The sequence below is a fragment of the Drosophila ficusphila genome, unplaced genomic scaffold (assembly GCF_018152265.1).
Source record: "Drosophila ficusphila isolate 14025-0441.05 unplaced genomic scaffold, ASM1815226v1 contig_414, whole genome shotgun sequence".
Lineage (NCBI taxonomy): Eukaryota > Metazoa > Arthropoda > Insecta > Diptera > Drosophilidae > Drosophila > Drosophila ficusphila.
Window position 1 is genome coordinate 2285387 of NW_025064328.1, and position 12720 is coordinate 2298106.

A 12720-nucleotide genomic window follows, 5' to 3' on the forward strand; every position below is an offset into this window, starting at 1 on the left:
AAATATAATTTCCCCTGTTGACACCAGGCAATCCTGGCTGCCATCTTCTCGGCATTCGTCACTCACCTCTGCTAACTGAACCTCGGGATGATTGATGCTCAAGTTGATTGATGTCTCTTTGCGGCGGAATAAACCTTACTTTACGGCAAGTCTGCTGAAAGTTTCGACGGAGACGCTGGGACTCATGGCCCCCAAAAAGTATTATTAATATCAGATGGCAGTGTCGCTCAATTTAAAATATTACTAGCAAACACATTCCATGAACTTGAGTAATTTTTTACAAACAACTTTTGGAATTACTTAATCGCAAAGTTCTGGCAGAGAAATGTTTGCCAAAAGAAAATATGGAGCGAAAAGGTAGGCGGCACATAAATTGTGTTTATTATGAAGGCTGGAGCATACTTTTGTGCGCAATTTAAAGTGCAAATAAGAAGAGCAAACGGGGAATTTCCAACCCGCTGTCAACCCCCCCGTTTTCCCTGGCCTCCCTTACGCATTTCATTAAAGCGCAATGAAGACATTTTCCGGGGAGTGTGTGTTAGTGGGGGAAAGTTGGCGGGGGGAAAGCTGTTAAAAAATATTTGAAACACTTGAATGTTTCCCAACTGACACTAGGCCGTGGGGCTCACATCTTCGCGGCCCTTTGAGCTGCCCCATAAAGAACAATAAATATTATTTATGTGCCCTGTGATAAGGATACGCACACATTCCTTCGCGGCTGCAGTTCGCGTTTACTCGCCTGTCGTACGAATTTCTCCATATCTAATCGTCGGCATTCCCGGCATGTACACGGTAAAAATTTATTGCAACGATTGGATAAATTTATAACATTTTTCAGAAAATTTTTATTTGCAATTTTGAAAATGGGGGACATTATGAAAAACCTCAAAAAATCGACCCAAAAATCGAAACCATTTAGACAAGTTATGAGTTTTCAAGTGATGTCCATTTTTCGAATTTTTGACAGGGGTTACATCATAAAAATGTGAAAAAAATTATAAAGCATCGACCAAAAAATCAAAAATAAACTAATGATGCAGTTGCTTAGATATTTTATGAACAAATTCAACAAGGTATATCACCTTCAAATCAAATAAAAATTATAAATGTTATTGCTTTGTAAGTGCTGGGATTTGGCTTTGAATATTTTTATACCTTTTAAGTCTTACTGTTCATGATTTTTTGTTCAACAAAAAACTGTGACTGTTTGTATCAAATAATACATTAAAATATTTTCAGACTGTATAGTCAATTTATATTTAACTACTATTGGTTTAGTGTATTTCCCTTAAACTTGTGAAAACTCTTTGTGGTAGTACATCGAGTACCCGCTAGGTGGCTGCCTATATAGTTGGCCTAATGAACGCACACACAAAGAGGGCTTAAACGAGCCTTTGAGCCCACCATTTTAAACACCTGCGTCACATAAAATGAAGTCACACCTATGCACACGTGTTGGTGTGTATGTGCCTTTGTGTGTTTGCCTGATAAATACGGGCCAAAAACAGCAGAGAGACCGACGTGTTTATTTTAATAATGTTAACCTAATTAAGTGATTAATATGCAAAATGTGCGCAGAGATTAAAACGATGAGCGCACTGTGTTTAATTATCGAATTAATTTTTTTCATTTTGCCACCTGGCTGGGTTGAAATGCTCGCCGACATTTTGAGGCCAAAGTGCATATACACAATATCGTTGACAACCACGGATAGACCATTTTTTGTTTGCCTTTATATTTGAGCTTTAGATATAACACAAAATTAAACCTGAAATGTTCTAGGTTCGCTGACAGGAAAATTTTAGCCTTTGACATTGACAAGCATTTAATTACCTAAAAGATTTCAAGAGGATATATAATATGCTTCTTCAAGTATTCATTTTATTTTCACGCTATGCTAGAATTTTGTTTTCATTTACATATATTTTCCAAAACATTTCCATCCCACATTATTTTTAATAAAACGCATATATATGCAAAACACAATTTACGGCATATTTTAGTTAGCTTAAGTAAATATCTTTCTTAAAATAAGCCATAAAAACCAATTTCTGAGATTGTGTAATTTATTTCCGTAGTAAATATATAAAATATGAATGTGGGAAAGCCTGATTTATATCAATGGGCTTGGCCACATATCAATTTTGTTGAAAGTGAACATCTACAGGCCATTTAGTGAGTTTGATCTTCATCACTATTGAATTTGTATCCCAATCATTTAAATTATATGCGGGTTGGTTAGTGGCTATTTGCACATTTAATAAAAGTTCTTTTCGCAGAGAGCATTATTATACATGACTGCTATTTGTCTAGCCAACTTAAATATTTATGTGGGCATAGACAAAATTAGACAATTGATTGTAACATGAGTTTTAAATTCATAGTGGTGAATGCAGGTGAATCGCTTATGACGAAAAAAGTTAAATTTGCATCTCCACAAGTGAACAGCTGCAACATCTGCGTTTACAGACCATTTCACTCATCCACTTGAGAATCCGATTTACCAAACTGGGCACAAAAGCCTGACAATTATTTGCGAAGACGGCTCTGCCAAAAAGTGGGAAAGGCAGAAGTTTTTAGCATAAGCCTTTGCCTCGGAATCTTACGACACTAAAAGCTACTCAACGTTTGCCTTCTTTTTTCTGCTCTCAAGCAGCTAATTGATGAAAGCTGCAAATGGCCGTGTAACGACAGTAAAAAATGGCAGAAAAAGGGAAAACTCACACGAAACATTTCCTTGCGTCTCTTATAAAGTGCAAAATTAAAGGTGCTGCTAAACGGTAAGCATTTGTTCAGGGAAAGGCGAAGGTCCTTGGTCTGGGATGGCTTTGGAAATTAGAATTAATATTTTTCCGCTGAGTTTACACAATTTCAAGTTGGCTGGCGCGAAAAATGCATGCTCTGGTCAACATCCTACGAACGCTGTTGTTGCCACGGCTGCGTGTTTAGCACCCCTTTAATACTCTTTCAAAATGTGTTTACCTTTTAATATAAGCTTGAACCTCTTTGAATAAAAAGATAAATATGAAAAATGTTACTTTAATATTAAGAAGGTTCCTTTTTTTTTTTAAATTTTAAAATAAAACATTAAGTAAATATTCAAATATCGGTTGAGTTTTAAACAGTATATCATGCTTAATCTTTAAAAATATATTTTGCTGGATACAAATTTAAGAATTTAAGTATTTCATTCCTACAATTTCTGTAGTTTCAATTTATGGGACAGGGTGCTTAAATCTTCGGTCTGAGAAAGCACACTTTCTCCCCTGTTGTGAGTGTGTTTGTGTGTGCAGGTGAGAAGGAAAGGAGACCATCTTGTGCTGAGCCAGCGTGCTGCAGTGGTGCATTCGTGGCAGCTCCAGATGCAGCTGCTGCAGCACTGATAATAAATTCATGATGAAGTGTAATTTATACACTTCATATGCGGCCAGCTTCTTTCTACCCTTTCTCGTCCTTTCTTTTTTATTTCATTTTTTTTTGTGCTGAGCTTGACAGAGGTCTGACCCAAAGGCGAAAAAGTTTTCTCAAGGCTTGCCAGCCATGCATTAAACCTTGAAATGTTTGCGGCTCAGAATACGCTAAAAAACTAATTACAAATGCCGCACAGCGTCGAAGGAAAGCGGAAAAGCGGCGGCCAGCTGGCTGAAATTTCATTTCAAATTAATCTAATTTTTTGAGGCCATATTTTTTCCTTTGCGCTTCGGGTCTGAGAATTCCGTCTAATGAGAAATGCTGATTCTGCACTCTGCATGACGTTGCATACAAATTAGGGACCAGGATGGTCGAGAAGTGGTCTTGGCATATGAAATGGCTTGCATAATTGCATAATTAGTGGTTAGGTGTTATGTAAATGGTGCCGGGGCGTTGATTGGCTACGCACAAGAAACTGACCTCCTAATTACTCAATGGAAGCTAATTGGAAAGGCAGGACTCGCTGGACTCGATACCTGGACTAATTAATGACTTTTCGATGAACATTAAGTGGCCTGGCTAGATGAACCACGAATTATTATTTGAATGTGGCTGGGATATCTGGGGGAACATAAATCTGCATCTTCATAGTGTGTCTACACCGACAATCACTTTATTATGTGTATTCATGGGTAGCATTTAAGTGCGATTTAAATGGTTAAATATTCTGGCACGGCTTTTGACCAGTTCTCACGTCATTTGCCCACATCAACAGACCTCAAGTGAATTCAACTGGACTGTCTGACTGTTTGCTCGAATGTCTCTATCTATTTACCTTTATGATTATATGCACTTGGTATTAGACATGCTGTTGGTCACTTAGTTTCAAGCTGGTATTCCAGCTCTTCTGAGCCGCTCTTTAGCACCTCAAAGGTGGCGTTTGTGTTTGCCAAGTGAAGAGTAAATATTGTGGACACATATTTATGTATTTGTATCGTACTACATATTGCACTGCCTAAATGTGCATAGCCGCAGTTAAATTCAGCTTTATTGATGCACACAAGAATGTGTTATTGAAATGTTATTTGCTTAGAATCGTTAAATACTTGGGAACATTCATTTTACTTCCTTAAGAAGGCCCTAAAGGAGAAAAAAAATTAAGTTCTTTTCCTAAAATGTTGAGATGCATACAAGACATAAGTGTGGAGAATATTGTAAAGGTACTGCAAGAGGATAAACATTATCTTCAAAACAAATATCTTTCAAACACTGAAAGAAGCTTCTATGAAAATTGTGATGATTAATATTATATTTTTTAATATGACTTATTTTTTAAATGATGTAAGCCTCTTCTATTTTAATTTTATTTTGTTATTATAAATATACATATTACTTTAATCTAAAATAACTTTTCTCACAGTGCTTTTCGTAAAAGAAGTACCTTTAAGTAGGGTCTGCAAACCCAGCAATCAATTCAGTTGTGATCGCACCTTCAAGAAGAACACTCGTGCTGTCATCCGAGATTCTTTTCGTGCCTTCTTAGAACAGGTTTCACTTGGAAAATGCTGCTGATACTGCTCACACTGACGGCTTTTGGCCTGGTCCAAACGCTGCCCATCGACGAGGTCGAAATGCCGGCGACCAGCGAAGGGCCCGATTCGGCGGGACGAGTGGTCTTCGATCAGCGGCAGACTGGCAGATTCAACATCCACGTGAGCATCAAGGATGTGGCCATCATCGAGGTGGGCCAAAACGGACTGGCCGAGGTGAGTGCTGGCCCTAAAAACCAGTTAACCAATATGCGGCTAACGAGTTGCGAGCGGGCTAAAAATAACTTTGGATCTCTCAATTAGGAGACATATAACGATGAGGAGGATTACTACTATGATGACAGTGCGTTGACCGTCAAACCGATCAAGTTAACCACAGCGGCGAGCACCACAACAACGAGCACCACATCGGTGGCCGCACCACCGGAAAGTACAATCTCCACCGTGGCAAGTTCCACTGTGGCAACCACAACAGCCAGCGATTCCCAGCTGAACAGCAGTTTTAGCTCGAATCTTTTGGCTGACATTGCGGCCAGTTTAGCGAAACCAAAATCCAGGTTAAACAACCTAATGATTGTGGAGACGCCAATCGGTGGGACACCTAAGCCCGTACAACATCCCATCCTTCATGCCAGATCCAAGGATATTCCCATTGTGGCAGCAGCTGCAGCAATTACCCCTCCCCCTCTGCCCGAGAGCATTGAGTACACTCCGCCCAAAGGTCACAACTCGCCCATTTTCAAGGTCAAGGTTCAACGATCTTCGATGCCGGCAACCAAGAAACCCGTCCGCTGCCGAAACCACCAGGTGCGAGATGCCCAGGGCAAGTGCTCCGACTCGATCTAGTAAGCCAAAATAAACAAAGTCACCATTAAGCCGCTTATCAAATTGGTAACTCTTCCCCTTTTATCATTCTATTCTCTTCCGATAGCAGAAAGCTGTACAAAATGCTGATGGGGATGAATTTCCCCTTTTTCGCAGCGGCCAATGCTGCAGAAAGCACTTGATGACTTAACAACACAAATTATGGGATACTTTACTCAAAAAAACTAAAGTGTTTAGTTGCCTCTAATTGGATCTTAGCCATAAGCGTGAAATACATTGACTGAAAATAAATTTATTGACAAGAGTATACTTTATTTGATTAATTACTTGTTGAGATGGAAAAATATTTGTGCGGTAATTTTTTTGTTGCCTTTTTGTGGACTTAATTGGTTCGGCTTGGGGCAACAAAAATTTAAAATGTGGTGAAAAAGAACTTTCAGAGTCACTTTTTTGTAAACACATTCTTTTTACAGAAGCAGCGTCAAGTTAATTATAAAGTTTAAAATTTAAAGCTGCTCCAATAAACTGCAGTTGTAAACTGTATATTTAACCAGACTTGGCTTATCAGCCTGGCTTTTTAATTCCTTTTGGTTTTAACTTTGGCCATGCACCGATTTTCCACGAAATACTCTTTCTCCGAACTATAATTTAAAACTCTACCTGAATACCAGTTAAATTGCAATTTTCACTTAATTGAAAACAATTTCCCCTTGACTTTAAAACCCTTTCAATGTTGCCTGTCAGTGGGAATTTTAATTTACAAAAGTTTTTATACACAACCCTTATTAATATGGTGTGTTTTTTTTATAAATTGCGAATGTCAGTTGATGAATTGCTTTTAATTGGTTAATGGAGAAATGAATTGCATTGCGAGAGCATACACGCTCGCATTCGATTTTCCTTGGTTTTTCCGAGTCCCATGCGTAAGCCAATTTTTCACCTTATATAACAAGGTTTTTATTGCCGCATGTGCCGCACTGGTGCACAGGTTTTGCTTTATCAATTTGAGTTTGTAATTTCCGCATGCGCTTAAAATGCAATTGCAGCTGAATCGGTATTGTTTCCCAGGTGTGTGGGTGTGCTGTGTGTGTAGGTGTGTGGGTGTGTGTGGTTGTTGGTGTAACCGTGGTTGTATTTGTGCGGAGGCATCTGTGTGCGAAGGCTGCTTAATTGCAACTGTTGCGTGTGCGGCAAATCTTTGGGGCAGGACTGTGCACACGCCGTGCTCTAATTAAATTAATTGCTTAATTTTAAGTTAATTTGCCACATGTGGCAAGTTGTCCTCGTTGACCAGACAAAGCCCGCTTACGTGTGCCCTGGATCGGATAGTCCTGCCGATGCCCATAAACTGGCTTCTATATTCCCCCAACAACTGCATTATCCCGTGTGCTTGTGCGTTGCTTTAATCAAGTTTAAACACAATGCAGCAGCATCGCCTACAATCTCAGTCAGCTAAGAGTGCACATCTCTGTATGGGGCTCTTATGTTGATTACTTGGAAGCTATCGTATATATCCTGTGGATTCCAGAATGCACTAATTTACTCAGACGTTTATTATTAAGCAGTTACCACATTATGTCTATATTCATATAACACATTTGATTAAGCACCCTATTGATTCTTCAAAGTAAAAGTGTTTGGAATTGATACTATAATATGTCTCAACAGTGTTTAAATTTGTCGAACTATTTACCCCACTTTGAGTAAAGCTTTTCAACAATCAAGCCGTAATCTAAATCAATTTAAGATTGTCATAAAAGTCCCCCTAATGAAAACCTTTATTATCCAATCTCCTGTATATACATTTTCCATTCGTGACGACAACTTATGCAATTGACAAAAAGCCCGTCCGAGACAACTTTGTGCCGGAATCTTTTTGGCAAAGTTGCCCACACTAATTACCTACATTAGGCCACCTGCACAGACTCGGCACACTCAATTAGCAACTGTAAACTGCAATTTCTATGCAGGCCAAGTGAGTCCTGGCCAGCAGCCGGTTTGCTCGAGTCCGCAACTTTGTCGTTTTCGTTGTTCGCTGGCATTATTTATGCCACCCCTTGACCTTTTGCCTTGATTCTGCTGCTGCTGCTGCTTTTCGGGGAGCGTAAATTTCGTCGGCCCTTAAAGGCGATGCTTTGTCAAATTAAAGCAGAGACAAGGAGAAACGGAAGTAGGTCCTCCCCCCCAAAAAACGCACAAAAACGCGACAACTTTTGCAGCCGGAAGTGTAGCAGACGCCCAACAACAAAAGCGGCAAAAGTGCTCGCTGGATTGGATGTTTTGGCCATAACGGATGCGGAGCGCCATCTTGCAGTTGTTCACAAACATGGCGGCAAATGCCCGGAGCCAACAAGCCACCCCCACCAGCCCCCTCACCTAAATCTCCGCCCGGAATCCTGCTATTCTGGCGCAACAATTGCATTTTATTTATTGCATAACTAGCGGCGTTTATGCGTCTGAAAGTGGGTAGCAACAACAGCGAAATGGAGCAAAAAAAAAAATGGGAAACAAGTAAGAGTGTCCAGGACCAGAAATAAAACCATTTTTAGCCCCCTTTGGAGTATGCATACCCGCAGTCCGGCATAATAATTACACTCGCCATCAGCGCCGACATTTCCCAGTGAAAAACAGCATTGGCACGCAACCTGTTGTTGGCTTCCTGCGAAGCTGGCCAACTCAACTGGGCACATGGAGAAAAAAATATGGTTCAGTAACACATTTTGTCACTACAATAGAAAAGTAACAATTTAAATTTGCATTAGAAAAGATTTGATATTGATTGTATAAACTTAATATTGACAAAACCATTAAATTCAGATCATCAAATATTTTTCTTTTATGTATAAATTCTTAGCATATTTAAATACAATTAAATTATTAATAAATAAACGTTAAGGGTGTACCATACCTTTGAGACAAAACCCCTTTAAGATTTTATTGCCTTTTATAATGTTCAATAAGAATTCCATAAATTTATATTCTACAAGAAACTTTTCCCTCTGTGGAAATCCCGATCCAATTCCCCCGGTCCAGCTAAACGCTGGCTAAAAGGAGCAGCCTGAGCAGACTGTCCAGGAAGAGGACCCTCCTTTAACAGCTCCTAACTATGCAAAGCCATAAAACGCAAGTGTCGCACGGATTATTCATGGACGGGGAATGAAGATGAAGCGGCCAGCGGGCTGCCAGTGACAGGTAAGCGGAGAGAAAGGAATCAGGAGGACCAAAGGAGGAGCCAATCTCCGAGGAAGTTGGGGATAGGACTTAAAGGTAAGCAAGATTACAAAAGGTAATTTTACATCTTCGCTGGAAATTAAATTCTTCGGTTTTATGTTACGTGGCTTTAAGAATGGAATTGCGGTTTTGATAATTGGGTTATTTATGTAGCTTTACAATAAATGTAAATTGGTATACCAAACTTGTAACATTTTTTCCTTGAAAATATTTAAAATGTCACTAATTCATTCCTTATTTGGTGGAGCGTCATCGCCAACAGATTCGGGAATAGGCTCTTCATTCTTGTTTTTTATCTCAGTTTTGTACCAATCCTTTGCGTAGTCAATATTGATTTGGGAGACCCCCTCCAAATAGGTTACATAATCCACATCGCTCTCCAAGGCCAGAATATCGCTGAAAAGCGAGTTCATTTTGATGCTCAAATGTTCCAAAGCCTCAGATGCCTCATATTCGTTGGTCTCCTTCTCGTCTAAAAAGTGAAGTGTTACTTTCTCTCTGTCAATCGTAAATCGTTGAGCAGCTCCATCCTTTTTGATCTCAGCACTTAAATCCTGGATATCCTCCTTGACCTTATGCAAAGCAGTCCTCTTCAACTGCACAGTGTCCTTTAAAATCTTGATAATATTCTTACATTGCTGCGACTTCTCCTCCAAGCGATTGGTTAAATCATCTATATTGCCATTGAAGTTTTCCGGATCGGACATGAACTCTCGCATATTTGTGATGTATGTCACCTTGGGCAAGGTTATATCAGGCGGCAAGCTATAAGAGCTAATCAAGGAAAATTCAACCACCTCTTCGGTGTTCATTATAAAAATTATTCTTTTAAAAATATATACAATTCAAGTGGTTCAAACGAAATTGTGCTGAATTTTGTTCAAAGTTTTTTGATTTTAGGTTCTCTTGTCAGCAATATTTTCAATGACAAGTTGACAAATTTTAACGTTTAAATTGCTGGTTTCAATTTATGTACACTTTTTAAACAATTTTATGCTTGTCAAGTTTGACTTTGGCGACCTGCATTCCATCAGTTATCGCTGAATTTAACGATGCATTTCTATGGATTCGTTTTCAAATTATTTGTTCAACGCATTTTTCGCGTTTTTCTCGTTTCATTTTTATTTGGCTGCGCTTTTTGCGAATTTGATATGCACTAAAAGCCAATTTATTCACTTGACTTAATTTGATTTCGACCTGCAAATCATTCAATCGAGTTTGTGTGCGGCAGTACTCCATGAAATTCGAGGGATTGTTTATTTTAAATCCTAGAGCTTACGGGATTGTTAGTAGAATGTAGGTTATAAAATTTAAATGGTTTAAAGATGATAATATTAGGTGTAAATTTTCCAATCCCATTGTTTTAAATTAAATACCAATGGAGCATAAACGTATTTACTGAATGTTCAGGTATTTTTGAAAAGTATTACTCATACGCAGAGTGGGTCGTTGATTTAAATTGAGGAAAATCAGCAGCCACAGAGGTTCGAGCCGCAATCTCAGCTGCCTCATTGTTAACCCGCACTCAATTTCGATTCCCAATATGCTCCACATAACCGAGAGTAGGGCCCGATTCTCTATGCCGGTAATCGTACGTGTGGAAAAGACGTCAGCACTGATTGCTGCATAAATGATTGAGCATGTGTGGTTGTGTGCGCCTGTCTTTCAATCCCTCAGCCATACTGCCATGTGTGTATATATATGTATTTGTGTGAGGGACGGGATGACTTGCCACAGCCGAAACCCACTCACTATCAGCATTCCTCCATGCAACAGGACCTGCATCTCATCGCAAAAGGATTCTGGAATGGGGGGGAGGGGGCGGTGCATTATATGAAAATTGATGGAAAATGCCAAAATATTTAAATCTAATTTTGCGCCAGGCTGACAGGCAGCCAACAGTCGCAGAAGCCGCAGGCAATTGCATTTGGTTTTGATTCGTCCGGTTTTTCCACCGAATTTGGCGACTCCTGCCATGTCAAGCATTTAAATATTCAATGCGATTATATTTTTAAAACGCCTGCGAGAAAGAATAAAGAATAAAATCATACTCACGTGTCAAATAAAAAGACTGGATGGAAAATGGAATTCAACTCAAAAGAGAGAGACACAAAGAAAACAATTAAATGTTCTCTTTGTTTTCGGCTTCGTTTTTCAATCACCCAGATCGGGTTTATTTTAATTTAAAATACGAAATTGGTGTAACCGTAATAAATATACTTTCGGCAGTACTGTGTGCTAAAAAAAGAGTCTTTACACCAAAGAGCGATTTATTAATTCGAGTGATATAAAAAGGTTAAGTCGCGTTTTTATTCACCAGCTTACATCGAGGGTTATTTATTTACATCGTGTTATAATAAATCCGTATACAAATGCACTTTTTAAAGTACCTGTAAGTTATTATTGTTTGTTTAAACAAAGATTGTAGTTTAAGAAAAATGTATTTAACAGATCTAAAATTTAAAGTGATTCTTCGCTGGGTAAACTATACCTATTTTGATATTGAATATTCTAATAATCCTAATGGATAATTTTCCACTTTTTTTGTTTATGCCTTGCAAAATGCTATCTTAAATTACTTGCCGTTTTGATGGGCGATGCGTTCATAGCCTTTTTGCTATCCATTTCCTTTTATTTGCTTCCTGACGCGCTTAAACAGAGCTCAAAATAAAATTTAAATAGCGGCAAATTGTCTACCTTAGAACCTGTCCGCCCGACCTGCCACGCCCCCCTCCGCACTTCCCTTCCGCCCCTTTTTGGGCCAGCCAAGCGTCCAACAATCCAGCGTCATTCGCATTTGCTATTTCCGTTTTGCACGGCCGTGTTGCTGTGTTGGCATTTCATTTAGCGCACAACTTCACATTTGCCTCAGCCGTTGTCTTTTCCCATCGCTTGCAATTGCCATTTCCGCTTCCTGAAATTTGCCATTCGTTACACACAGAAGAGCACAGACACCCACACACACACACACACACACACGTGGGAAAAATGAAAGGACTGAAACCGAAACTTAAACAGAAACAGGAGCAAAAACAGGAGCTGAAACAGAAAGAGAAACAGAAAGCCGCTCCCCACATGCACCGACATTTTCATTTCCATGCTTGGGCGCATCGCAGCGAATCAATTATTCATCATCATCGATTAAGTGGGGGGATGGGGAGGATGGGGGAGTGGGCTTTTCGGGCCCAAACGTCCAACAGCCAAGAGCCAACAGCCAAGAGCCGACAGCCACCGTCCTCCACGCCTCCGCCCTTCCGCCCTGTCACACTTTTATTGTTATGATTTCTGCCGTCTGTAATGGGCACACTTGAAGGACTCCACGAGGATGAAGGATGGAGGAGCAGAAGAAGAAGAAGCAGGCAACGGCAGCGGGATGGGGACAATGGTTGCTGGTCGGTCGGTCGCTGGTTGCTCCATTTCGCGTGAATTTTACCCTCATTTTCCCGGCTTTTCATGCGCTGTAATTGGTAGGCGTTGCGAGGTATCTAACAGAGTGGTTCGTGGATTTTCCGCACCCAAATTGCAATTAATTTTGAGGATAACCAGAATAAACATGTGCTTGATCGATAAATAAAAGCTTTTTCCAGCTCATAACGGAATAACTATCAGCGCATTTATCAGCTTTATAATATTAAAAACTATATAAAAATAATATTATTGAAAATTTAATTCTTTAGAAAATGTAATTGATTTTATTTTCAAC

The 12720-nt window shown here is 39.5% G+C and overlaps 2 protein-coding genes across 3 annotated transcripts; one reads left to right on the forward strand and one right to left on the reverse strand.

Moving 5' to 3' along the window:
- Positions 1-4902: 4902 nt before the first annotated feature.
- Positions 4903-6079, forward strand: LOC108094810. Of its 2 annotated transcripts, none has more exons than XM_017195580.1 (3): positions 4903-5177; positions 5265-5806; positions 5893-6079. In XM_017195580.1, the coding sequence occupies exons 1-3, from the start codon at positions 4974-4976 to the stop codon at positions 5966-5968; spliced, it is 822 nt and encodes a 273-aa protein (XP_017051069.1). In that variant the 5' UTR covers positions 4903-4973; the 3' UTR covers positions 5969-6079. The 2 variants fall into 2 exon arrangements, with proteins under 2 accessions (XP_017051069.1, XP_017051070.1); XM_017195581.2 differs by having other exon boundaries at positions 5896-5913.
- A 3059-nt stretch (positions 6080-9138) lies between these two features.
- Positions 9139-9933, reverse strand: LOC108094794. Its single transcript, XM_017195566.2, has one exon. It carries the CDS (start codon positions 9827-9829, stop codon positions 9245-9247), a length of 585 nt encoding a protein of 194 aa, XP_017051055.1. The 5' UTR covers positions 9830-9933; the 3' UTR covers positions 9139-9244.
- Between the last annotated feature and the right edge of the window lie 2787 nt (positions 9934-12720).